General features: G+C 44.8%; 1 protein-coding gene across 1 annotated transcript; it reads right to left on the bottom strand.

Annotated features, from left to right (window-relative positions):
* Nucleotides 1-2,948: 2,948 nt before the first annotated feature.
* On the bottom strand, nt 2,949-26,172 carry LOC132783284 (uncharacterized). The gene is made up of 7 exons (XM_060788410.2): nt 26,079-26,172; nt 13,813-13,914; nt 10,632-11,615; nt 8,928-9,143; nt 7,842-8,054; nt 4,687-4,904; nt 2,949-3,586 (listed from the first exon to the last, which is right to left on the bottom strand). Exons 1-7 carry the CDS (start codon nt 26,103-26,105, stop codon nt 3,412-3,414), a joined length of 1,935 nt encoding a protein of 644 aa, XP_060644393.2. The 5' UTR covers nt 26,106-26,172; the 3' UTR covers nt 2,949-3,411.
* Nucleotides 26,173-26,179: the final 7 nt, after the last annotated feature.

Below are 26,179 nucleotides of genomic sequence, written 5' to 3'. Positions count from 1 at the left end.
TCTTAGTTGTGGTGTTGCATTGAATGGTGGAATCTTTGGAATGGCTGCAGCTGTCCTTCAGGAAGGAGATGTCTTAGCTTGCTGTGGTCTTCCCATAACAGTAGTTGCTCTTGGAAATATACTGTATATACTCAAGTATAAGCCAACCTAAATATAAGCAGAGGCTGGGAAACTGGGAAAACGTATTAACTCGAGTATAAGCCGAGAGTGGGAAATGCACCAGCTACTGGTAAATTTCAAAATAAAAATAGATACCAGCAAAATTACATTAATTGAGGCATCAGTAGGTTAAATGTTTTTGAATGATCTGGCCGGGGTGGTCCATGCCTTGGTCACCTCCAGATTGGACTACTGCAATGCGCTCTACGTGGGGCTGCCCTTGAAAACGGCTCGGAAGTTCCAACTGGTCCAACGAGCAGCGGCCAGGATGTTAACCGGGGCCCCTTACAGAGAGAGGTCAACCCTTCTGTTCAAGGAGCTCCACTGGCTGCCGTTTATTTTCCGAGCCCAATTTAAGGTGCAGGTGCTTACCTACAAAGCCCTGAACGGTTTGGGACCATCCTACCTGCGTGACCGCATCTTCGTCTATGAACCCACGCGTTCACTTCGGTCATCTGGAGAGGCCCTGCTCGTGATCCCGCCTGCGTCACAAGCACGTTTGGTGGGGACACAAGACAGGGCCTTTTCTGTGGTGGCCCCCCGACTCTGGAACACCCTTCTCAAAGATCTTAGACAGGCCCCTACCCTGGCAGTCTTTAGAAAGAACTTGAAGACCTGGCTGTTCCAATGTGCCTTCCCAGAATAGGAAATCTCCAATACCAAGTCCCAGAAGCACTTTATTAAAACTAAGATTGCTGCACGCTGCACACTGCACTTGCCCTATAATCCTTTATATTCCACCTGTCACATCAGCACTTTTAATCCTGTACCCTTTACTCTGGCCAGGCCCAGTTTCATTGTGTCTTAGTGTATTGTTTATTGTTATATTGCTTTAATTGTTTTTAATTTGGCTTGGATTTTGTATTGTTATGTTGTGTGTTGAGGCCTTGGCCTTTGCAAGCCGCATCGAGTCCTTCGGGAGATGCTAGCGGGGTACAAATAAAGTTTAATAATGATAATAATAGTAATAGTAATAATAATAATAATGTTTACATAAAATTGTAATTTAAGATAAGACTGTCCAACTCTGATTAAGCCATTATTCTAACCTTCAGTGTAAATGTGCTTACATATCCTTCCAATAACAGAGTAAAATAATAAAGGTAATAATAATAAAAAGAGTAAAATAATAAATGTAATAATAATGGAGTAAAATAATAAATGGAATACAAATAATAATAACAAAGTAAAATGATAAATAACTTTGACTCAAGTATAAGCCGGGGGTGTGTGTGTCAGCCTTTAAAAATGGCCGATAACTGACTCAAATGGTAAATAACTTGGTAAATAACTTTGACTCAAGTATAAGGCGGGGGGGGGGGGTATAATCTCCCAGCTTATACTCAAGTATATACAGTACTTTGATTTTAGAAGAAGCATCTTATTGGACTGTTAGATTTGAAATTGACAATGTCGAACTTAGAGATTAGTTCCTTATCCGTATTCATACTTGAAATATTTTAGATAAATAACAATGAACTGAGCATTTCAGACATTCGATTAGGAACACTACATGAAAATGATATGGAGGTCTCTCAACTCTAGGGTCCCATCTGTCATAGATCCCATTCAATGGGCTTTTAAAAATCCTTTCAAAATTCCCTTTAAAAAAAGGTAAAGGTAGTCCCCCTGACATTAAGTCCAGTCATGTCTGACTCTGGGGTGTGGTGCTCATCTCCATTTCTAAGCCAAAGAGCCAGCGTTGTCCGTAGACACCTCCAAGGTCATGTGGCCAGCATGACTGCATGGAGCGCCGTTACCTTCCCGCCGGAGCGGTACCTATTGATCTACTCACATTTGCATGTTTTCGAACTGCTAGGTTGGCAGAAGCTAGGGCTGACAGCGGAAGCTCACGCCGCTCCCCGGAATTGAACCTGCAACCTTTCGATCAACAAGCTCAGCAGCTCAGTGCTTTAACCCACTGCGCCACCGGGGGCTCCCAATTTTTTACTATTAGGATTAGTCTATGAGCAGATGTGGACATTTCAAACCGAATCGCCATTCACTTTCTGTCCTTCTGCTCCTAGTCAAGATGTGTCTTCCACAAAAGTCAGTGCTAGATCAGGAGCCCCCGGTAGCGCAATGGGTTAAACCAGTGGTTCTCAATCTGGGATCCCTAGATGTTTTTGGCCTACAAGTCCCAGAAATCCCAGCCAGTTTACCAGCTGTTAGGATTTCTGGGAGTTGAAGGCCAAAAACATCTGGGGACCCGAGGTTGAGAACCACTGGGTTAAACCCTTGTGCCAGCAGGACTGCTGACTGACATGTTGGCAGTTCGAATCCGGGGAGCGTGGTGAGCTCTCATCTGTCAACACCAGCTTTCCATGAAGGAACATGAGAGAATCCTCCCATAAGATGGAAACATCCCCTGGGCCTGGCCCGTAGCCAGGATTTCGTTTCGGGGGGGGGGGGGGCTGAATTCTTTTTCAGGAGGAGTTTCGGGGGGGGGGCTGAGTTTCGGGGTGGCTGAGTCTGAGTGAAAGAGGGTCTAGCCTAGCAAACCTTTTGTATCATTACCCCAATACCCCCATGCATATGGGATATATTGAGTATGGTGATCAGATCATGATATGAATAAACATAACAGTTTAAATAATGCACCAGTAAGGCCTTTTCGCGAACCACCATGAGAATTTCGAGGGGAGGGGGGCTGAAGCCCCTCAACCCCCCCCCCCCCCGGCTACATGCCTGCCCTGGGCAACGTCCTTGCAGACGGCCAATTCTCTCACACCAGAAGCAACTTACAATTTCTCAAGTCACTCCTGACACAAAAAAAGTGCTAGATCACATTTTGGATGGAGGAGCCTGGGACCCAAATTTACTTTTCGGTTTTAATGATCAGAAGGGGCACTGATCTTAAAATTCAGACCTTTTAAAAACATTATGAATATAAAATATCTCTTCTTTGCTTCCTGAACAGGCCAGCATAAATATTTCTTACTGGCTGTGTCCATTTTACACTAATACCAGCCAACATCTTTCCTTTTTGCTGATGGTGTTTGCCTTGCACCAGATACCTCCTTTCAGGGTCAAGATCAATTTCCCCGTTGAACTTGCAGCACTGGGGTGACGGTAGCCATACTAGGAAGGCAAATGCACAAAGATCGTTTGAGAACTGAACCATCTCCTGGTCAAGGGACCACCAAGGCAGCAGGAGTTTCCCAAGGATACTTTGTCCTTCCTAGCAGAAGCTGCCGAGGAAATTCGAAGCCAGCCGATGATCTTGAACTCTTTGTCTTTGTGCTCTCTGCCTCAAAGACTAATGGAAAGATCTGCTCCGCCCACAAAACGGGACTGGATGCTAGCCTGACTCTGTAGTGGGAAGTAGGATTGGAAGTGTTCGACATCTGCCATGCTAATCTGGCTGCACATGGAGACGTCCAAGGTTTTTAGTTGCCGACACTCTTGACCAATAGCCTTCAGAGTCCTGCCAAAACAAAACAATCTAGTCAATTGTTATTTACTGACCATTTGTCCTCAAGAAAAGCCTGGCATTGTAAGAAATACCTGGCCTCCAAGGAAGGAGCTTCCATCACACTCCGAGGCAGAGGGTTCCACTGCTGAACAACTCTTACGGGTCAGGAAGTTCTTCCTAATCTTCAGGTGGAATATCTTCCCCTGTCACTTGAACCCATTGTTCCACTGAGTCCTAGTCTCCAGGGCAACAGAAAGGAAGCCTCCTCTCCTTATGACAGCCTTTCAGATATTGATACATGGTGATCTCCTCTCAACCTTCCCTCACAGGTGCCAAATGTCAAACATCAATTGCACATAATACCTGATCATTCCCTGTATTGCTTATTGCCCAAAGACTTGGACCCATAGCCAAGTTTTTACTTCTTTCTGAAAGCCAGGAGAGCTGGTGCTGATCTAATTTTGTTGGGGAGGGAGTTCCATAGTTGAGGAGCCACCACTGAGAAGACCCTGTCTCTTGTTCCCACCAGTGGCACCTGTGAGGGAGGTGGGACCGAGAGAAGGGCTTTTCCAGATTATCTTAACCTCTGAGATGGTTCATAGAGAGAGAGATATTGGGACAGGTAAGCTGGACTGGAACCGTTTAGGGCTTTATAAGCTGAAGCCAGCACTTTGAATTGTGCTTTGGAGCAGACTGGTAGCCAGTGGAGCTGGCGTAACAGAGGGGTTGTGTGCTCCCTGTACCCAGCTCCAGTGAGCAGTCTGGCTGCTGCCTGTTGGACCAATTGGAGCTTTAAACTGGATTATACGAGTCCACACTGCCATCTAGGAAAAATAGAAAACCTGAGATCAGATCCTGGGATATAATGCCTGTCTGGAAGGACCCTATGACTCCAAGATGCTGGACTCCAATGGACTGTTAGTGAATCGAGTGTCACCCATCCTGTATCTGTGCATTTCATTTTCTACCTGAGTGTAATATCCTATATTTCTCCCTATTGAAATCATTTTGTTAATTTTGGTCTCCAAAGGTCTAATTGCTACTCATATCACTTCCTCCATCTGCTAACAACATCCATGGTGGTAACCTTTGGATTCTGCAGAGCTCCTTACCAGGTTGTTAACTGGTTGCAGCCAGAAAGAATGAGATGCTGAAGCCTGGGCAGAGAGCCAGCCGCCTCTACAAAGCCTTTATCCGTCAGGTTCACACAATGGTTCAGGGACAGATGTTCCAAGCTCCGGCAGTGGCGAGCAATGGCTAGAAGGCTATTGTCTGTTATGTTGGGCACGAGGCTGAGGGACAGGCGACGGAGCTCAGGGAATCTAATCACCTGGAAGGAAAGATAGAATAATACCAGAAAAAACAAGGTGAATGTTAGGAATTTTTTTGGCTGAACACAGGGCACTCATAGTTCGCATAGCATTGGGTTGTTGTAGGGTTTTTTTGGCTATATGACCATGTTCTAGAGGCATTCTCTTCTGACATTTCGCCTGCATCTATGGCAAGCATCCTCAGAGGTAGTGAGGTCTGTTGGAACTAGGAAAATTGGTTTATATATCTGTGGAATGACGAGGGTGGGACAATGAACTGTTGTCTGTTGGAGCTGGGTGTGAATGTTTCAACTGACCACCTTGATTAGCATTTGATGGCCTGGCAGTGCCTGGGGCAATCTTTTGTTGAGAGGTGATTAGATGTCCCAGATTGTTTCCTCTCTGTTGTTTTGCTGTTGTAATTTTAGAGTTGTTCAGAACAGTTGAACCCACACCTTCTGCTGTCATTATGCAAGGGGAGCCCATCCCACAAAGTGTGGCACTGTTGCACATCACAGCTACTGCCCAAGAGCCATGCTGGTTAATTCCCTTGCACAATTAATCCAGCTTTGACAATACTCCTTTTCTAGGAATATTACAGTTGTGTAAAGCCATAGTTCTAAACTGCACTTTTAAGTTTGTTTATGACTAGTCATCCCCTCCCACGTGTTGCTGTGGCCCAGTCTGATGATCTGGAAAATAAATGAGAAAGTGTTGGTTTCTAATATATGTAATTTCTTTATGCTTGTGGGTAAACAGTATTTCTTGTTTCTTTTTCAGTGTTGATGTAGCAATTGTCTGGTTTGCCTACTCTAATACATTCAACATATAATCGTCCTTCTTTAGGGGTCCTTTTTCAAATCTATGATACTATATCTGTCGTGTGTGTGTGTGTGTGTGTGTCATATATATCTATCTATATCTATGGCTGGATGGCTCTTTGTCAGGAGGGTTTGAATATGTTTTCTTGCTCTGGTGAAGGTAGGTGGACTTGATGTCCTTAAGGCAGCATTTCCCAACCTGGGGGTCGGGACCCCTGGGGTGGGTCGCAAGGGGGTGTCAGAAGCATTGTCAAAGACCATCAGAAAAAACAGTATTTTCTGTCGGTTATGAGGGTTCTGTGTGGGAGGTTTGGCCCAATTCTATCGTTGGTGGGGCCCAGAATGCTCTTTGATTGTTGGTGTAGATGTACTACAACTCCAAAACTCAAGGTCAATGCCCACCAAACCTTTCTAGTATTTTCTGTTGGTTGTGGGCAGGCCCGTAGCCAGGATTTTGATTCGGGGGGGGGGGGGGGGGGACGGGAGGGACAGACTCTGAGTAAAAGAGGGCCTACCCTAGCAAACCTTTTGTATCGTTACCCCAATACCCTCGTGCATATGAGATATATTGAGCATGGTGATCAGATAATGATATGAATAAACATAACAGTTTAAATAATGTACCAGTAAGGCCTTTTCGCAGACCACCATGAGAATTTCAGGGGGGGGGGCTGAAGCCCCCAAAGCCAACCCCCCCCCCCCCCGGTCATGGGAGAAATATACGCCAAGTTTGGGTCAATTCCATCATTGGTGGCATTCAGAATGCTCTTTGATTGTATGTGAACTATTAATCCCAGCAACTACAACTCCCAAATGAAAAAAAAATCATTTATTTTAGTGATGGTCACTCATTGGTCTGATACGTGCATTGTGTCCAAATTTGGTGTCAATTCATCCAGTGGTTTTTGAATTCTGTTAATCCCACAAACGAACATTACATTTTTATTTATATAGATGTTAAAGTCCCAATGAGAATCTAGCCAACAAAACAAAACTTTGCCATGAAGATGATTCTGCCAAACATGGGAGAAATTACTTTTTGCACTAGAGCTCAAAAATAGGGAAAACCAGCTGATTCCTAATCCATTATAAAACACATTTTCATCAATGACCAGCTCAAAGAACAGACAAGCATCTCCAGCTCTGAGGATTACCTGGGAAGGGATCCCGCTGGAGCATTGCAGCACACCCAAATACCTGGGAGTCACTCTGGACTGTGCTCTGACTTAGAAGTACTGCCTGAATATCAAGGAAAAAGTGGGTGCTAGAAATAATATCATACGAAAGCTGACTGGCACAACCTGGGAATCACAACCAGACACAGTGAAGACATCTGCCCTTACGCTTTGCCGTGATAATGCGGCATGTCTTATTAAGAGCCACATCCACTGTTTTAGTGTGGTGAGATGTGTTCCACACTGGGCATGCATACTCAGCAGCAGAGTAGCATAACGCACGGGTAGATGTCTTCACTGTGTCTGGTTGTGATCCCCAGGTTGTGCCAGTCAGCTTTGGTATGATATTATTTCTAGTGCCCACTTTTTGATTGATATTCAGGTAGTGCTTCTTGTAGGTCAGAGCATGGTCCAGGGTGACTCCCAGGTATTTGGGTGCGCTGCAATGCTCCAGTAGGATTCCTTCCCAGGTAATCCTCGGAGCTTGGGATGCTTGCCTGTTCTTACGGTGAAAAACGCATGTCTGTGTTTTAGACGGATTATGGATCAGCTGATTTTCCCTGTAATAGGCAGTAAGAGCACCTAGAGCTTCTGTTCAACCATCTCAAAGCTCCCTGCTTGAGTGGTGATGGCATGATCATCTGCATAGATGAAACTCTCTCTCCCTTCTGGCAGTGGCTGGTCATTTGTGTAAATGTTGAACATGGATGGAGCAAGCACGCTCCCCTGAGGCAGGCCGTTCTTCTGTTTCCGCCATCTTCTTCTCTGGCCCTGGAACTCAACAAAGAAACTCCTGTTTTGTAGCAGGTTTCCTATGAGGCGGGTGAGGTGGTAGTCCTTTGTGATATTATACATTTTTCTCAGGAGGAGGTGGTGGTTTACAGTATCATAAGCCACTGACAGGTCTATGAAGACAGATAATGGATAATGTGATAATGGAAGGCAAATGTAGTATGCAAACCTTGGCGATGCTCTTGTCCGTCAGCTTCCCACAAGCCGTAAGGTCAAGCTCTTGCAAATGGGTTAAGGCACTCAAAGAGGCATGGCGTTTTTCTTGGACAGTGTGCTTGGCAAAGTCAACGAGAATCTGGTCATCCTGCTCCAGATCTTGTGGAGGTGGCTGGAAGAAGCCCAGGTTGCCAAAGTTTCTGCTGAATTTAGGGCCTGCATCCTTCTGTCAAGGCAATAGAATTTTTTTAACATTTTGGAAAAGAAATATAATTCTGCATTTCATCTAAAAACAAGAGCATGGCCCAATTTCCCCACAATAATCATAACTGAGTCAATTTCTTGTTCCAGAAAAGTCTTTGGAAACCACATAGTTGACAAAGGCCAACTGCATAAGGGCCAGCTTTAGCACAGCAGGTTAATTGCCAACTGCAGCTGAAGTAAATCTTGCCAACCAAAAGGCTGACAGTTTGAAGCTGGGTCAGGGTGAGCTCCTGACCTTCAGCCCAGCTCCCTGCCCACCTATTTGATGGAAAATGGCAATGTGAGTAGATGAATAGAAATCAAATTAAGCGGAGAGGCATTTTAGGCACAGCATTCAGAGGAAAGTTTACAAGCAAAGAAAGCTCTTCGGCAAGGAGATGGAGCAACAGTACCTCCTATGGCCAGAACCCAGCACAGCCTCCCAAAATGCCAAATGATGAGAAAAAACTTATATATATATCTATCTGTTGTCTGTCATGTCATTGTATAATCAGCATTGAATGTTTGCCGTACATGTGTTCTGTGAGTCCCCTTCAGTCTGAGAAGGGTGGAATATAAGTACTGTAAATAAATATTTGAGCTTATCTTGCACAAGATTCATACATCAATCCCACCCAAAATTCATTTGCAAATTTTGCAAAGACTAAGTCCTGAACTGACTTTCATCAGTCCAGGATTCTTCTTGCCAGAGTTTCTCAACACACTGAAAACATATTTTTTCTGCAAGTTTTTGAACATTTTCAAACATTATTTCCATCTCTAACTGTGAGTCCATAGCATCCTTTCTCCCCACTAACTTACAGTTGTCACAAAACCACATGTGTATATTTCGCACCTTTGCAACATGTTCACGCTCCTCTTGAGATTCCTCAACACCCAATAAGCCCCAATCTGTCAGTTCTTTGCACCAGGCCAAACGCAGGACTCTCAAGAGCAAGAGGTGGGAAGCAATGGCTTGGATGCTTCTGTTGCCAAGTGACACACAGGATGAGAGATCCAGAACCCGAAGGCTCTTGCTCAGGGTTTCAGCCAGTGAGAGGATTGAACTTTCCTGTGGAAGGGAGAAAAACAGGCTCTTTTATTTATTATGCGTAGTTAAGGGGTCCTGAGATCTTGTGTTACATCAAGTCAGAATGCTAACACATCTAAGACCAATACTGTACACCTGGAATGAGAAAAGTGTGTACAGTATTGGAAAGGGAGAGTAATCTGTGTTCCTCCAGATTTTACTGGAGAGCAACTCTTATCACTCCATAATAACTGGTTCAATTTAATGAGAGCTGCAGACCAAGAGTATCTGGGGTATTCACAAAGTATTCTCCAAAGGATGAGGTAGCCATTTTGCCCAATTCTGTTATTCAACCAGAAAAGAGAGGGATTGTGGTTAGAGGGCCAAATATTTAGCTATCTAAATTAGTGTTTCTCAACCTGGGGTCAGGACACCCGGGGGGAGGGTCGCTAGGGGGGTGTCAGAGGGGTTGCCAAAGACCATCAGAAAACACAATATTTTCTGTTGGTCATGGTGGTTCTGTGTGGGAAGTTTGGCCAAATTCTATCATTGGTGGGGTTCAGAATGCTCTTTAGATTGTAGGTGAACTAGCAATCCCAGCAACTACAATGCCCAAATATCAAGGTCTATTTTCCCCAAACTCCACCAGTGTTCACATTTGGGCATATTGACGATTCTTGTCAAGTTTGGTCTAGATCCATCATTTGAGTCCACAGTGCTCTGTGGATGTAGGTGAACTACAAATCCAAAACTCAAGGTCAGTGCCCACCAAACCCTTCCAGTATTTTCTGTTGGTCATGGGAGTTCTGTGTGCCAAGTTTGGTTCAATTCCATCATTGGTGTATTATAGAGTTAATCTTTGATTGTAGGTTAACTATAAATCCCAGCAATCGCAACTCCCAAATGACAAAATAAATTTCCCCAATCCCACCAGTATTCAAATTTGGGCTTATCGAGTATTTGTGCCAAATTTGGTCCAGTGAATGAAAATACATTCTGCATATCAGATATTTACATAACGATTCATAACAGTAGCAAAATGACAGTAGCAATGAAAATAATGTTATGGTTGGGGGTCACCACAACATGAGGAACTGTATTAAGGGGTCACGGCATTAAGAAGGTTGAGAAACACTGCTCTAAATCATATTTTCCACCAGCCTCAACCAGAATGGATCAATGATCAGAGATGAAGGGAACTAGAGCCCATGAACATCTGGAAAGTCACAAGCTATTAGTCCCAGATTAGAAGTCTAACTAAATCATGGCTCATTGGTGGCCTTGGGCTATTGTTGCCTCTGAGGGTTGCCGTGAGGATAAAATTGGAGGGGTCAGAGAATTAAGGACATCACCATGAGCTCTATTGTCAAAAGGTATGATATGGTCACTCACGCTCCCTTTCAGACCTAAACCTGAGCTGGGGAAATTGCAATTCTCCACGTGTTTTTGAACTGCAAATTCTATCATCTCTCACCATTGGCCATACTGGTTGAGACTGACGGGAATGGGAATCTCACATTTGGAATTTACCTGTAGTAAAGAGCAGAAGGCAGCATTTAGGGAAACCAGTTTGGGCCGTCCCTTGGCAGTACTAAGAGCTTTTGCCAGTTCACCACAGCTCACAAGACTGCATTCAGATACATCCAATTTTTGGAGATGCTTCAATTGTGAGATCTTTTGGAAACCACCTTCAGTTACACGCGGGAGCTTCCCTAAACACAGGCACCGGAGGCCTGGTAGCCGGGAGCAGACAGTCAGGATGGCCTGGTCAGACAGCTCAGAACAACCGCTTAGATCCAAGGTGGTTATGTGGGGCTGGTGCTGGCACAGGATGCTCACAGTTTCGTTGGTCAGATCATGGCAGGCTTGCAGCACCATCCCTTCCAGATGCAGATTTTCAACTTGGGCCAGGGACTTCATTGCCTGGCTTGAGATGTTGGTTCCACTCAAGTCCAAAGTTTTCATGCTGCTGGCTCGCTTCCGCAGGAACTGCAGGAGGTTGCGGAAAGATAACAGAGCTGAGGAGTTGTAGTTGGTGGAGCCATGGTAAGTATCAAATTCAAAGGTGATGTGGCAGCGAGCAAGGGAGAGCTTGGCCAGACGCGGAGACCAGTTGGTTAAGCGATTGAAGGAAATGTCAGACAAGTATCGTAAGCCAGACAAGTTCAGCTGCTGCAAGTTCACTAGAGCCTCCTGGGCTTTCAGGTAACTCTCTTCTTTGGAAAGCAGGGTCCCGGACATAAAGAGGCTGTTGCAGCCACTTAGATCCAAGGTTGTGAGGCACGGGCAGGCCAGGAGGAGCTCCTCAAAGCTTGTCTCTGTCAGGCTACTCCCATGGAGGCACAAGCTGAGCAGGTGTGGCCCCAGGTAGCTGGCAACGTGCCTGACAACATCGCGAGATGTGGCAGATCCATCCAGGTTCGTCATCTTGACATTGCCCACATGCCTATGGGCCAAACTCTTAATGGTACTCAGTGAGGCAGAGCTAGCAGGAATGTTGTACAAGAGGTTCTCCTAGGATTGAACAGGAGTGGGAATATAATAATAAATAAACACATTGGGTGCAGTGCCTAAAGACCTTGGCCTGCACTTAAAAACAATCGGCGCTGAGAAAATCACCACCTGTCAGCTGCCATTACTGCTCAAGCAGGGAGCTTTGAGACTGTAGAACAGAAGCTCTCCGAAGCTCTAGGTGCTCTTACTGCCTACTACAGGGAAAACCAGCTGATCCCTAACCCATCTAAAACACAGACATGTGCCTTTCATCTCAAGAACAGAGAAGCATCCCGAGCTCTGAAGATCACCTGGGAAGGAATCCCACTGGAGCATTGCAGCGCACCCAAATACCTGGGAGTCACTCTGGACCGTGCTCTTACCTACAAGAAGCACTGCCTGAACTTCAAGCAAAAAGTGGGTGCTAGAAACAATATCATACGAAAGCTGACTGGCACAACCTGGGGATCACAACCAGATACAGTGAAGACATCTGCCCTTGCGCTGTGCTACTCTGCTGCTGAGTATGTATGCCCAGTGTGGAACACATCTCACCATACTAAAACAGTGGATGTGGCTCTTAATGAGACATGCCGCATTATCACGGGGTAGGTGAACTACACCACTGCGCCCCACACCACTGGAGAAATTACACTGCTTAGCCGGTATTGCACCACCTGGCATCTGCCGGGAAGTAGCAGCCAATAGTGAAAGGACCAAGGCAGAGACATCTCCAGCTCATCCCCTGTTTGGGTATCAGCCAGCATGCCAACGACTTAAATCTAGACATAGTTTTCTAAGATCTACAGAGACACTCGCTGGAACACCTCAGCAAGCGAGAGTCCAAAAGTGGCAGGCTCAAACCCAGCACCTCAACCAATGGCTGATACCAAATGAGAGACTCCCTCCTGGGCACACAGAAGACTGGGCGACTTGGAAGGCATTGAACAGACTGCGCTCTGGCACCACGAGATGCAGGGCCAACCTTCAGAAATGGAGCTACAAAGTAGAATCCTCGACATGCGAGTGTGGAGAAGAACAAACCACTGACCACCTGCTGCAATGCAACCTGAGCCCTGCCACATGCACAATGGAGGACCTTCTTGCAGCAACACCGGAAGCACTCCAAGTGGCCAGATACTGGTCAAAGGACATCTAACCAGCTACCAAACTCACAAGTTGTGTATCTTTCTGTTTGTTTGCTTTGTTCTGTTAGACTGGTTGTTCTGACACGACAAATAAAAAAAAATAGCTGCAAAAGGCCACGCTACTTGAATCTTTGCGCATTATTCGCCAATGCATCACACAGTCCTAGATACTTGAGAAGTGTCCGACATGTGATCAAATACAAAAGCTAGCATAGTGATCTAGTTTACTGTGTACTAATCTTGTTGTGTATCTAATAATAATAATAATAATTTCATTTGTTACCCATCTCTCCTTGTGGCTCAAGGTGGGATACAACACAGTCAAAATGTATCAACATAAAATACATACAGAAATACATATGTCAAAGCACAAGGTATGAAGATCAACATACAGGGGCAACAGAATGGAAATCCAAAACACATGATTCAAAGTTGACTGGGTAGGTAGGTCTCCTGGAAGAGATGTGTCTTAAATTCCAATAGCTTATTTAGCTGTCTTTTCTGACAGGCCATTCCATAGTCTTTGTGGGGCAGCCAATGAATCCAGTCCCTTCCCTAATAATGGGACTCAGGATGATTTGCAAATTATTAAAATCTATTTTCTCATAATCATCCCCCCAAAAAGAGTAGATTATGTAACACCCTTGAAGGCCAGCGATTGAAAAGTTACATTTTTGAACCCCCTTTTCAGAATTCCCTTGTCACCACAGCTCCTGAGAAATTATGCGAATTGTAATCCAAAATATAATCTTCCTAATCTCTTGCCAATATTCCCTACTTTCCATACATATAAATTTAAGTATGCTTTAGCTTTATGTCTGAAAGAGATCCACAACTTCCCAGAAGAGTAAAAAAGGTAAAGGTAGGTAAAGGTAGTCCCCTGACATTAAGTCCAGTCATGTCTGACTCTGGGGTGTGGTGCTCATCTCCATTTCTAAGCTGAAGAGCCAGCGTTGTCCGTAAACACCTCCAAGGTCATGTGGCCGGCATGACTGCATGGAGTGCCAGAAGAGTACCACCAAATAAATACAGAAATAATGATTAAATTGGCTAAAATAAAAGATTGCTACCTGACGAAGGGACTCTTGAGCGGCCGAATACCAGATCCGGTTTACCAGAGATGCCTCCTTCCTGTCGGGGATGGGCAGAAAGCTTAAAATATAAGCAATAATCTGGAAAAAGAAAACATTTGTTTCAAAAGTATAACCTTTATTCAGCAGTGGGAGGCAGTGATTTATATCAAGGACTTTACACTCATGTGACTCTTAGGGCCTGTCCAGACAGTACGTTTATGCCAGGAGCTTCTGCAGCAAACAGAGGGTAGAGGCAGAAGCTGTTCCCTGTAAACACTTTAACAATCACTACAAAAAGCAAAACAAACAAAAAAACACCCTAAAACAAACAAAACAAAAAACAGGCGTGGGAATATTTATGTGTGTGAATATTGTTTTGTTGTGTTTCCTCATCAGCTTCCCTATGCGGTCAGTGGTTCCCTTGATGTATGGCAGGAACACTTTTCCTCTGGGTGGATCTTCATCTTGACTCTCGTGGCTTGTTCTTGGTCTTGCAGCTTTTCTGATGTCTGAGGTGGAGTATCCATTGGCCTGGAGAGCCCAGTTGAGGTGGTTCAGTTCATCTTGGAGGAGGTGGGGTTCGCAGATTCTTTTTGCACGGTCTGCCAAGGCTTTAATGGTGCTTCTTTTTTGACTTGGGTGATGGTTGGAGTTTTTATGTAGATATCTATCTGTGTGTGTGGGTTTTCTGGACTCCAAAAATCAGGACTCTGCAGTTTCTCAGTTTTAAAATAACACAAAGTTTACTAAGTACTTCTACACACGTCCATTCTAAGCGGGCAAAAATCAGGAACTACAAAGCATAGCACAAACAGTTTTCTGAACATCTGCTTATCTCACTTCTCTGGCCGGATCCTCCCTATTTCTTCCCAGCCAGAGAACGTGTTATCTTACTTCTGTCAAGGTTACTCTTTCTCTGCTTCTTTGCTTCTCACAGTATTTCTCATGCACAATTTAACATAACAGAATCCATATTGAATTACATCTTAACCCATTCTTAATTACATAGAAACACATTGAAAAAACATACATGCATACCTTCACTAATTCTGACAACACACACATATAGGAATTAGCCAATTGTAAGATATCGAGCTGGCCAATTAGCAGAATGCATGTGCTAAACAAAAGAGTATTAAAAAGTCTTACATAAAAAGTTCGGTAGAACTTGTTAGCTTTGTTACTAGCACAACGTGACTCCTTTTTGCACAAATCAGAAGTAAAGTTCATATTTCTGAATCTTGGCAGTGACTACAGAGACCTATTCTAGATCCGCATGGTCTTTCACAAGGAGGACATTGATTTTCAGATGGAACGGTTTCCTGACATGCCTTTCTCTCGCCACACTTCTCCCTCCATTCGTGCCTGTTCAAAATCCACAACACTGTTGGTACCAAAGTGCTGGTTTTAACCTACAAAACCCTATACGGTTCTGGCCCGCTTTACCTGTCTGAATGTATTCTCCCCTATGAACCATCAAGACAATTAAGATCTTCTGGTGGGGCCCTGTTCTCGGTCCCACCACTTTTTTCCCTCCTTTATAGATAACAATAGTTGCCGGAAAGGCCCAGGGGTTCTTAATCTTTTGTGTTCTGAGTCTGTCTGTGACGACCTTGAGCGAAGCTCTTTCTTCTCTAGTTGATTTTGCCAAGTCCTGAAAGACTATTACCTTATTTCCATTATATTTTAAGTCCTGTACTTTCCTCAGGGTTTTTTTGTAGACTTTTAAACAAGTGGATTCTCTGGCAAAAGCAATTATCACTGTCCTTGGTCTTTGTTTTCACTGGTTTTTATCTTTTTAAACATCTGAGGATATTCTGTGTGCACGCTCAGTGTCATCTGGCATAGCTGGTACTTCAAATTCCTCCCACCATTCAGTCAAGGATTTGATCAGGTCTTTATCACTTAAGTACTCTGGAATGCCTGATAGAATAATGTTTCTATGCCTCTGACGGTTCTCCAAATCTGCTACTTTCTGATTCAAAAATTGCATATTTTGTTCTAGGGATTTTATTTTGGCTTCAGACTTTGACTGCTTCTGAAGTAAGAGCTGTACCTGCTCTTTAGTCTCTCTGACCTCAAGAGCAAGATGTCCCATTCAGTTTTGTAGCCCTTGGACCATTTCCATCCATTTATCCAGTTTGGAATCAGTGGAATTAAGGGTCTCTGAAGCCATATCGAACTACTCCCTGTCTTGTGATCTGTTTCCCGACAGGGCCTTTTCTGTGGTGGCCCCTTGGCTGTGGAACTCCCTCCCAAGCGAAATTAGATCTGCTCCATCTCTCCTGACCTTTCAGAAACAAGTGAAATCCTGGCTATGGGATCAAGCATTCACAGACTAGGCTGCCTTGCTGGCAAAGTGACGGCTTCAATGGACTTGACGGACTGCCTTTAGGATGAGGACTTAATTGGCGATTGATTGAATGTTTTTATACTGTTGCTATATTGTTGTTATTTAAATTGTATGCTTTTGGTTGTGGGCATCATGGTGTGCTGGTTGTTCACCGCCTTGAGTCCCTCAGCGGAGATCGAGATAGGACGGGATATAAATGTCCGAAATAAATAAATAAATAAATAATGTTGGCGGTCTTTGCTTCCTCTTCCAGAACGCTGACATTGGTCCATCTGTCTTCTTCCCAAGAGATTTGCAGAATTTTTTTGAAGCCTACGCCAATGGAATCTTTCCAGAAGTCAAGAGTGACATCTGAAAGGGTCCATGTTCCACAGACATACAACAGAGTTGGAGGACAATAGCTTCATAAACAAGCATCTTAGTATCCCTACAAATGTCCCAGTCCTCAATCATTTAAGAAAATACTGCACTTGCAGAGCTCAGACAATGTTATATTTTGGAGTTAGTCGGTTTTTGAGGAAAGGTGGCTGCCTAGGTAGCTGAAATGGTCAACATTTTCTAGCATTACACCATTGAGATTTATTTCTGGTATTTTGGTGCCTTTGGCTGGTTTTCTCTTTTGTTTTCTCAATGTTCAGTGAGAGGACAAGCTTTTCATATACTTTTGCAAAGGTGGGTTTAAAATGGCTTGGAGGTCTTCCTCTGAATAAGCACAGACTATATTATCATCAGCATATGGGGTTTCTATAACAGATGTTGTTGTGATCTTACTTTTGGCTTTCAGCCTGCAGAAGTTGAAGAGCTTGAAGTTCAACGAAACCTAGAGGGTGATGTCATCCCCACCCCTGGCCTAAACAAAGGTCATTTAGACACACACAGACTTCCAAGGTAAGTTTACACCAAATAAAAAAACCTTATGCACTGTTGTGTTTACAAAATCTGTTCCATCCCAGGTACCATATTTGCTTCTGTGTACATGGGTTATATTTTTAACATTGTCTAATTACCCTCTTAAAGTCTTTCTAAGTCTTAACAAACTAAGATCGCAGGAAGCATGATGAGACCTCAGACAAGTGAGTCCCATAAAAAACTATGTTTATTTTCTCGTGGTCCCCAACAGGCCTGGCATAGCTCCCCTATTCTGCAATTTAAACACACCAGTACTACATAATAAATGCTCCAAAGTTATTGATGATGGTGGATATTTTCAGTCTGTACTCTTAACCCTCCCTCTAGGCAAGTAGGGAAGACCATGTAAAGCAACAACTCCCACAATTCTGTAAATATTGAGCTATGGCAGCTAAAGTGTAGATGTATTGTTGTGTTCAGTGGTGAACTTGGCTTTCATGCATATTCCAGTTAAGAATACTGTTGTGGGGAGTGGTGGTGGCAGTGCTAATTTCCATTTCTAAGCCGAAGAGCCGGCATCGTCCGTAAACACCCTCAAGGTCATGTGGCCGGCATGACTCTATGCCCGCTTGATGGACTATCTCACCTTGTTGTGGTGAGGCGGCTTGCATGTTCCAATGAACCTGTGCGCGCAACGACTGGAGTCGTGCACTCCCAGGAGTGGCCGCGGGGGAGGTTCTCGACCAAGCACAGCCCGAAGACCCAAACATCTCAATGGCAGAGCAGGTGGAGGATAACATGGTACATGTTACAATGCCCGTGAAGGCGGAGGAAGGCTGCAACAGACTGAGAAGCCACGGTCATCGTTTTAAACTATGCCACCCATGGAACCTCACTCTGTGAAGACTGTGTGTTGATCAGTTGTGCACTGACCTCCACACATTACAAAAACTCACACACAGGCGTCTTCCAAGGAAAATTAAAACAAACCAACAGAAGTCCCATGGCGATCAGCGAGTGGTGACGGGGGCAGGACTGTGAAATCTGGAAGCCCCTAGTCACAGACTGGCACATGGGTGGTGGGTACAGACTCAGTCGTTCTACCTCAAGGTCCGAGGCAGTTGAGTAGTTCGGCAGCTGTATCCATGACTGAGCAGTCCTTTTGAGGATCCATTCTGCTCACCCCACATGGGGAAGGGGCTAGAAAAGGTGCCCTAAACATAGTCTGCTTCTCTTACTCCTGACTGGACTGCTGTGTCCTGTGGGGTCACCATCCTGCGGCTAAAAAAGAAAAATGAACTTCAGAACATGGAACGTACGGACACTAATGGACAACACTGACGGTGAACGCCCCGAACTGCCATCATTGCAAGGGAGCTGGGACGCTTTAACATCGACATAGCAGCACTTCAGGAGACCCGGAGAGCAGGAGAGGGACAGCTGAAGGAAGAAAAGGGAGGCTACACCTTCTTCTGGAAGGGACTGCCCGAAGAAGACCAAAGAATGCACTGAGTTGGCTTTGCTATCAGAAATTATCTGGTGAAGCATCTGACCGAAGCACCCACTGGCAACAATGAACGACTCTCAACTCTTCAAATTGAACTTGCCAAAAACCAACAGGCAACTATCATAAGTGCCTATGCACCAACACTAGATGCTGATGAATACATCAAGGAAAAAAATTACTGTCAGCTGGACACCATCCTATCGGGATACCTAAGGAGGACAAAATCATCCTCCTGGGGGACTTCGATGCAAGAGTCGGGCGAGACTTCGACCTGTGGCCAGGGACCATAGGAAAAGACGGGGTTGGAAACAGCAACTTGAATGGCATCCTGCTTCTCACCAAATGTGCGGAACACAACCTTGTCATCACCAACACACTCTTCCGCCAGAAAAACAAGCTCAAGACATCATGGAAGCACCCCCGGTCAAAGCATTGGCACCTCTTAGACTACGTAATCACATGTGTCAGAGGCCGCTGTGATGTGCTTCTCACCAGAGCCATGACAGGTGCTGATGACTGCTGGACTGACCACAGGCTAATCCGATCCACAATGGCTATCAAGATCACCCCCAAGCATCAAAACATCTCCATCTTGGGCAGAATTGCAACAATCAAATTGAATATACTCCCCAAGCTTCTCTTTCTTTTCCAAGCTTTACCAATCATAAGGAATGATTATCTCTTCAAAAAGTGAAACACAGACATAATAAAATTTATATGGAAAAACAAAAAAAAGCCAGAATAAATTATAAAATACTTACCGACGGAAAAAAAACAAAGAGGGGGTTTAGGCCTACCAAATTTTAAAGCTTATTGTGAAGCATGTAACCTAGTGGGATTTAAAGAATGGGCAACTCTAAAAAATCAGAAACTATTAGCATTGGAAGGATTTGACCTTAAATCAGGCTGGCATGGATATATCTGGTACAATAAGAGGAAGGTGGAAAAAGATTTCAACAATCATTACATAAGGGCCGCACTAATTAAAACTTGGGAAAAGTACAAGCCAAGATTATACAACAAAACACCATTGTGGATATCTCCAGCAGAAGTAAAACATAAAAGAGAATTAGGCAGAGAAAATTGGCTAACATATAAACAAATTCTAAAAACCACAGACGGGAAAAACTTCGCTATAAAATCATTAGAGGAGATTAAACAATTAAATGCCAACCTTACATGGATGCAATACCATCAGCTGCATCAAAGCTTTATAGAAGATAAAAAACAAGGTTTTTGCCCGCAACAAGATACATGGGATATAATTATGCAAAAGGAAAAGAAACTAATTAAGATATTATACAAACAAATTCTATCTTGGGCAACCGAGGAAGAACAAATAAAGGAATGCCAAATCAAATGGGCAAAAGATATTGGGCATAGTATTCTCTTAAAGCAATGGGAGGAAATTTGGAATACTAAATTAAAATATACAATAGCCAACGGCTTCTGCATCACTTCTTCTTCTTCTCCTACTACTACTAGTAGTAGGTATGGTGCCAGAATGCTGAGTCTCAACAAAACTGGTTTAAAATGTTTTTTAAGTGGTACTACTCCCCTGATAAAATTGCGAAATTCAGCAAAACAGCTTCAAATAAGTGCTGGAAATGTCAAAAAGAGATAGGGACTTTCTACCACCAATGGTGGGAGTGTAAAAAAATTAAGAAATATTGGAGAGAAATACATTCATCAACCCAAAAAATACTAAAAATCAATTTCGCGCAGCTCCCAGAAATGTATCTTTTAGGCATATCTTACCCAAAATTTAATAGCAACCATGAAAAAATCTTCTTTCTATTAAGTACTGCGGCAAGGATGTTGCTGGCCAAAAGATGCAAACAGAAGGAAACTCCAACAATTGAGGACTGGATAACGAAAACATTCGACATAATCCAAATGGATTGTTTATCTCAGCGTCTAAACAATTCAACAAAAAAGACGAACTGGGAAGGATTCAAAGATTTCATTAAAGATGACATTGATAATAGACCTGTCCAGCATTTGAAAAAGACTCATATACCCAAGCTACGCCGGAAATGCAACGGAAGAAAGCACTATATTAACTCCAACTACTAACTGACTCTTTGAAGACTTTGGGAAGTCAAAGCACGGCGGGCAGGGTGATTTATGGACACTATATGATTTTGTATCCTTTTTTTTCTTTCTCTTTTTCTCTTCTCTTTCTCTACCCTCGCCCCCTTTCCCCCAATTCTCCTCTCTTATGTTTATGTCCACGTCTATGCTTTACATGTATTTTATGCTATTATGTCACTTGAAAATTTGCACAATAAAAAGTATTTTTTTTAAAAAAAGATCACCCCCAAGCGCAGACTCCAAAGAAGAAAGACAAGGCGCAAAATGAACATCCAAGCCGTTCAGGAGCCCTCCAGACGAGCCCTCCTCCAAACAGCACTCAAGGACCATCTACCCCTAGAACACCCCGAAAATGTTGAGGAACATTGGAACAAACTGAAGACCTCCATCATCTCAGCCTGCGAAGAAACTATTGGATACCAAACCAAGAAACATCCCACTTCCCTTGTATAATAACAAAACGTTTTTTTTTCTTCCTTTTTGGAATAATAAAAAATCTATTAAAAAAAAGATTGGTTTGACGAAAATGACAACGAGATCCAACAGCTAATTGACAAGAAAAGGAAAGCCTTCCAAACATGGCAGTGATGTCAGAGTATAATGAAGTTTTGTAATATGTTTTAAATGTAATTCATGTATTGCCAATATGGATGCCACATAGAGTGTAATGCTGTACTGAACTGTTTATTTTTTAGGCTGTGATTGAGTAGTCATGAGATAAGCTTTCTGCTGAGTTGTGTGAGAAATTTAAGGAGTTTCCCTTTTGCAGCAGAAGAGCCAAGCAGCTGCAAGAACTGTTTTGACTGTGGTTTCCTGTGTGTTTTTTCCATGATTAGACGCTCACTGTAGATGGACGTGCTTTTGCTCTGTGCTTAGTAAACTTGAACTTGCTTGTAACCTGATGTCTCCAGAGTCCATGTTTTTCAGAGCTGTATCTGGTGAACCTGGAAGAGCTTCTGTGAAAGGCGATTAAGCCTGACAAGAGAGACGTCAACTGTGCTGCTAAGAAAAAGATCTATGCCAGTTCAAAAGCTGAGGTCCAAAGAACTCCGCCGGACTGTCCACATTGTCTGGATGCCGACCACTGTCTCCCAAAGCAGTTGCTCTAATCTGAACTCAAGAACGGAAAACGGAATGTTGGAGGACAAGAAAAGAGATTTAAAGATGGGCTCAAAGCCAACCTTAAAAACTCTGGCATAGACACTGAGAACTGGGAAGCCCTGGCCCTTGAGCGCTCCAGCTAGAGGTCAGCTGTGACCAGTAGCGCTGTAGAATTTGAAGAGGCATGGATGGAGGGTGAAAGAGAGAACTGTGCCAAGAGGAAGGCGCATCAAGCCAACCCCAACTGGGACCGCCTTCCACCTGGAAATCGATGCCCTCACTGCGGGAGAACATGGAGGTCAAGAATAGGGCTCCACAGTCACCTACTGACTCACCGCCAGAACACTGATCCTGGAAGACTATCCTACTCGGACAACGAGGGATCGCCTAAGTAAGTAAATTACTGTACAGAGCACCCTTACTTTCCCGCAGAAGCGGTACCTATTGATCTACTCACATTTGCATGTTTTCAAACTGCTAGGTTGGCAGAAGCTGGGGCTACCAGTGGGAGCTCACCCCCGCTCCCAGGATTCGAACCGGCAACCTTTTTGTCATCAAGTTATTATATCAGGGGTCCTCGAAGTTTTTTTAACAGAGGGCTAGATCACAGTCCTTCAAACTGTTGGAGGGCCAAATTATAATTTGACCAAAAAAAGACCATGAATGAGTTCCTATGCACACTGCACATATCTTATTTGTAGTGCAAAGAACACTTAAAAACAATACAATAATTAAAATGAAGAACAATTTTAACAAATATAAACTTATTAGTATTTCAATGGGAGGTGTGAGCCTGCTGTTGGCTTATTTATTTCTCGTGTCAGGGTCACCAGTCAATTATATTACATTTTTTACAGAACAAAGCAAACAAACAGACAAAATACAACTTTTGTGAGTTTGGTAGTTGATTAAATGTCCTTTGACCAGTATCTGGCCACTTGGAGTGCTTCTGGTGTTGCCGCAAGAAGGTCCTCCATTGTGCATGTGGCAGGGCTCAGGTTGCATTGCAGCAGGTGGTCAGCGGTTTGTTCTTCTCCGCACTTGCATGTCGAGGATTCCACTTTGTAGCCCCATTTCTGAAAGTTGGCTCTGCATCTCGTGGTGCCAGAGCGCAGTCTGTTCAGCGCCTTCCAAGTCGCCCAGTCCTCTGTGTGCCCAGGGGGGAGTCTCTCATTTGGTATCAGCCATTGGTTGAGGTTCTGGGTTTGAGCCTACCACTTTTGGACTCTCGCTTGCTGAGGTGTTCCAGCGAGTGTCTGTGTAGATCTTAGAAAACTATTTCTAGATTTAAGTCATTGATGTGCTGGCTGATACCCAAACAAGGGATGAGCTGGAGATGTTTCTGCCTTGGTCCTTTCACTATTGGCTGCTACTTCCCGGCGGATGTCAGGTGGTGCAATACCGGCTAAACAGTGTAATTTCTCCAGTGGTGTAGGGCACAGACACCCCATGATAATGCGGCATGTCTCATTAAGAGCCACACCCACTGTTTTAGCGTGGTGAGATGTGTTCCACGCTGGGCATGCATACTCAGCAGCAGAGTAGCAAAGCACAAGGGCAGATGCCTTCACTGTATCTGGTTGTGATCCCCAGGTTGTGCCAGTCAGCTTTCATATGATATTGTTTCTAGCACCCACTTTTTGCTTGATATTCAGCCAGTGCTTCTTGTAGGTAAGAGCACGGTCCAGAGTGACTCCCAGGTATTTGGGTGCGCTGCAATGCTCCAGTGGGATTCCTTCCCAGGTAATCCTCGGGGCTCAGGATGCTTGTCTGTTCTTAAGGTGGAAAGCACATATCTGTGTTTTAGATGGATTAGGGATCAGCTGGTTTTCTTTGTAGTAGGTGGTAAGAGCACCTAGAGCTTCGGAAAGCTTCTGTTCAACCTTCTCAAAGCTCCCTGCTTGAGCGGTAGTGGCACGATCATCAGCATAGATGAAGTTCTCTGTCCCTTCTGGCAGTGGCTGGTCATTTGTGTAGATGTTGAACATGGTTGGAGCAAGCACGCTCCCCTGAGGCAGGCCGTTCTTCTGGTTCAGCCATCTGCTTCTCTGGAACTCAACAAAAAAGCTCCTGTTTTGTAGCAGGTATCCTATTTATTTATTTACTTTGCTTATATACCGCTGTATCTCAAGCCCGAAGGCGACTCACAGCGGTTCACAAACAGTAAAAACAGTAGAAACAGCAGTGGTTTCATACAACATATAACAATTGACTTAACACATTATCCATAAATTACCAATAAGCAATTACAATGCACAATTATTACAAAAAACAACCGTACTCAATCTTCTTATCATCCAAGCGTAGTCCAGGTTCGTCGTCCATTGTTCCATTCCTATGTTCCATTACCAGATTGCACTAAATTACTCAAACGCCTGCACAAACATCCAGGTCTTCACCTTTTTGCGGAATACCATTAGAGATGGTGCTAGTCTAATGTCCGTAGGAAGGGCGTTCCACAGCCGAGGAGCCACCACCGAGAAGGCCCTATCTCTCATCCCCGCCAGCCGAGCTTGAGAAGCAGGCGGGATCGAGAGCAGGGTCTCCCCGGAAGATCTCAAAGTCCTGGTGGGTTCATAGGCAGAGATGCGGTCAGATAGGTAGCTTGGGCCGGAACCGTTTAGGGCTTTAAAGGCCAACGCCAGCACTTTGAATTCAGCCCGGTAGCAGATCGGTAGCCAGTGGAGTTGGCGCAACAGGGGGGTTGTATGCTCCCTGCGCTCCGCTCCTGTTAGTAACATGGCTGCCGAGCATTGGACTAGTTGGAGCTTCCGAGCTGTCTTCAAAGGCAACCCCACGTAGAGAGCGTTGCAGTAGTCTAAATGGGATGTAACCAGAGCGTGGACTACCGTGGCCAAGTCAGACTTCCCAAGGTACGGGCGCAGCTGCCGCACAAGCTTTAGCTGTGCAAATGCTCCCCTGGTCACCGCCGAAACCTGGGGTTCCAGGCTCAGCGATGAGTCCAGGGTCACACCCAAGCTGCGAACCTTCAGGGGGAGTGCGACCCCATCCAACACAGGTTGTAACCCTATGCCCTGTTCGGCCTTGCGACTGACCAGGAGTACCTCTGTCTTGTCTGGATTCAATTTCAATTTGTTCGCCCTCATCCAGACCGTCACAGCGGCCAAGCACCGGTTCAGGACCTGGACAGCCTATTTATTTATTTATTTATTTATTTACTGCATTTGTTGACCGCCGTTCTCAGCCCTAGGGCGACTCACGGCGGTGTACAACATATAAAAACAGTTTACAATGAAGCAATAACACAACAGCATATCAACATATCCATCAGCAATACAACAATAATAAATTACACTAAATCATCCGCGTCGTCTCGTCGTAGAATCATAAGCCAATCTCGTAATCCATATTCCGTTCCAGTTGTCATTGCCAATTGTTATAGCACTTAGTTAAACGCCTTCTCAAATAACCATGTCTTTAGGCTCTTGCAGAATGACATAAGGGAGGGTGCCTGTCTGATGTCTACAGGGAGGGTGTTCCACAGCCGGGGGGCCACCACCGAGAAGGCCCTATCCCTCGTCCCCGCCAAGCGTGCCTGTGAGGCAGTCGGGATCGAGAGAAGGGCCTCCCCGGACGATCTCAAGGCCCTCATGGGCTCATAGGCCGAGATGCGGTCAGCAAGGTATTTTGGGCCGGAACCGTTTAGGGCTTTGTAGGCCAACACCAGCACCTTAAATTGGGCCCGGTAGCAGATCGGCAGCCAGTGGAGCTGGGACAGCAAGGGCGTTGTATGCTCCCTGCGTCCCGCTCCTGTTAGTAAAGAGGCTGCCGCGCGCTGGACTAGCTGAAGCTTCCGGGCCATCTTCAAGGGCAGCCCCACGTAGAGAGCGTTGCAGTAGTCAAGGCGGGATGTGACCAGAGCGTGTACCACCGTGGCCAAGTCAGACTTCCCGAGGTACGGGCGCAGCTGGCGCACGAGCCTAAGCTGTGCAAATGCTCCCCTGGTCACCGCTGAGACCTGGGGATCCAGGCTCAACGATGAATCCAGGATCACACCCAAGCTGCGAACCTGCACCTTCAAGTGGAGTGCGACTCCGTCCAGCACAGGCTGTAACCCTATACCCTGTTCAGCCTATGAGGCAGTAATGGCACGATCATCAGCATAGACCCGCTTCTGGCTGAAGAGATAGGATTGTTGTTGTTGTGTGCGTTGAAGTCGTTTCAGACTTAGGTTGACCCTGAGCGAGGGCCAGGTACATGACTTTGGAGGGCCGTATCCGGCCCCTGGGCCTTAGTTTGAGGACCCCTGTATTATATAATACATAATATTATAATAATAATATAATGATAATGATAACAGAGAATCAGGGTGACTCGTCCTCTGCAAAGCAGACTCACCTCGACAGGTAACCTCGAACTCTCCATCGCTGCCAAAAGCAAAACCGCTTTTCTGCCTCCAGGGCTCGGCCACGCCCCCTTCCCGGCCACGCCCCCTCAGC

This window comes from Anolis sagrei, chromosome 8, assembly GCF_037176765.1.
Source record: "Anolis sagrei isolate rAnoSag1 chromosome 8, rAnoSag1.mat, whole genome shotgun sequence".
NCBI lineage: Eukaryota > Metazoa > Chordata > Lepidosauria > Squamata > Dactyloidae > Anolis > Anolis sagrei.
This window is presented reverse-complemented; position numbering and strand designations above follow the sequence as displayed.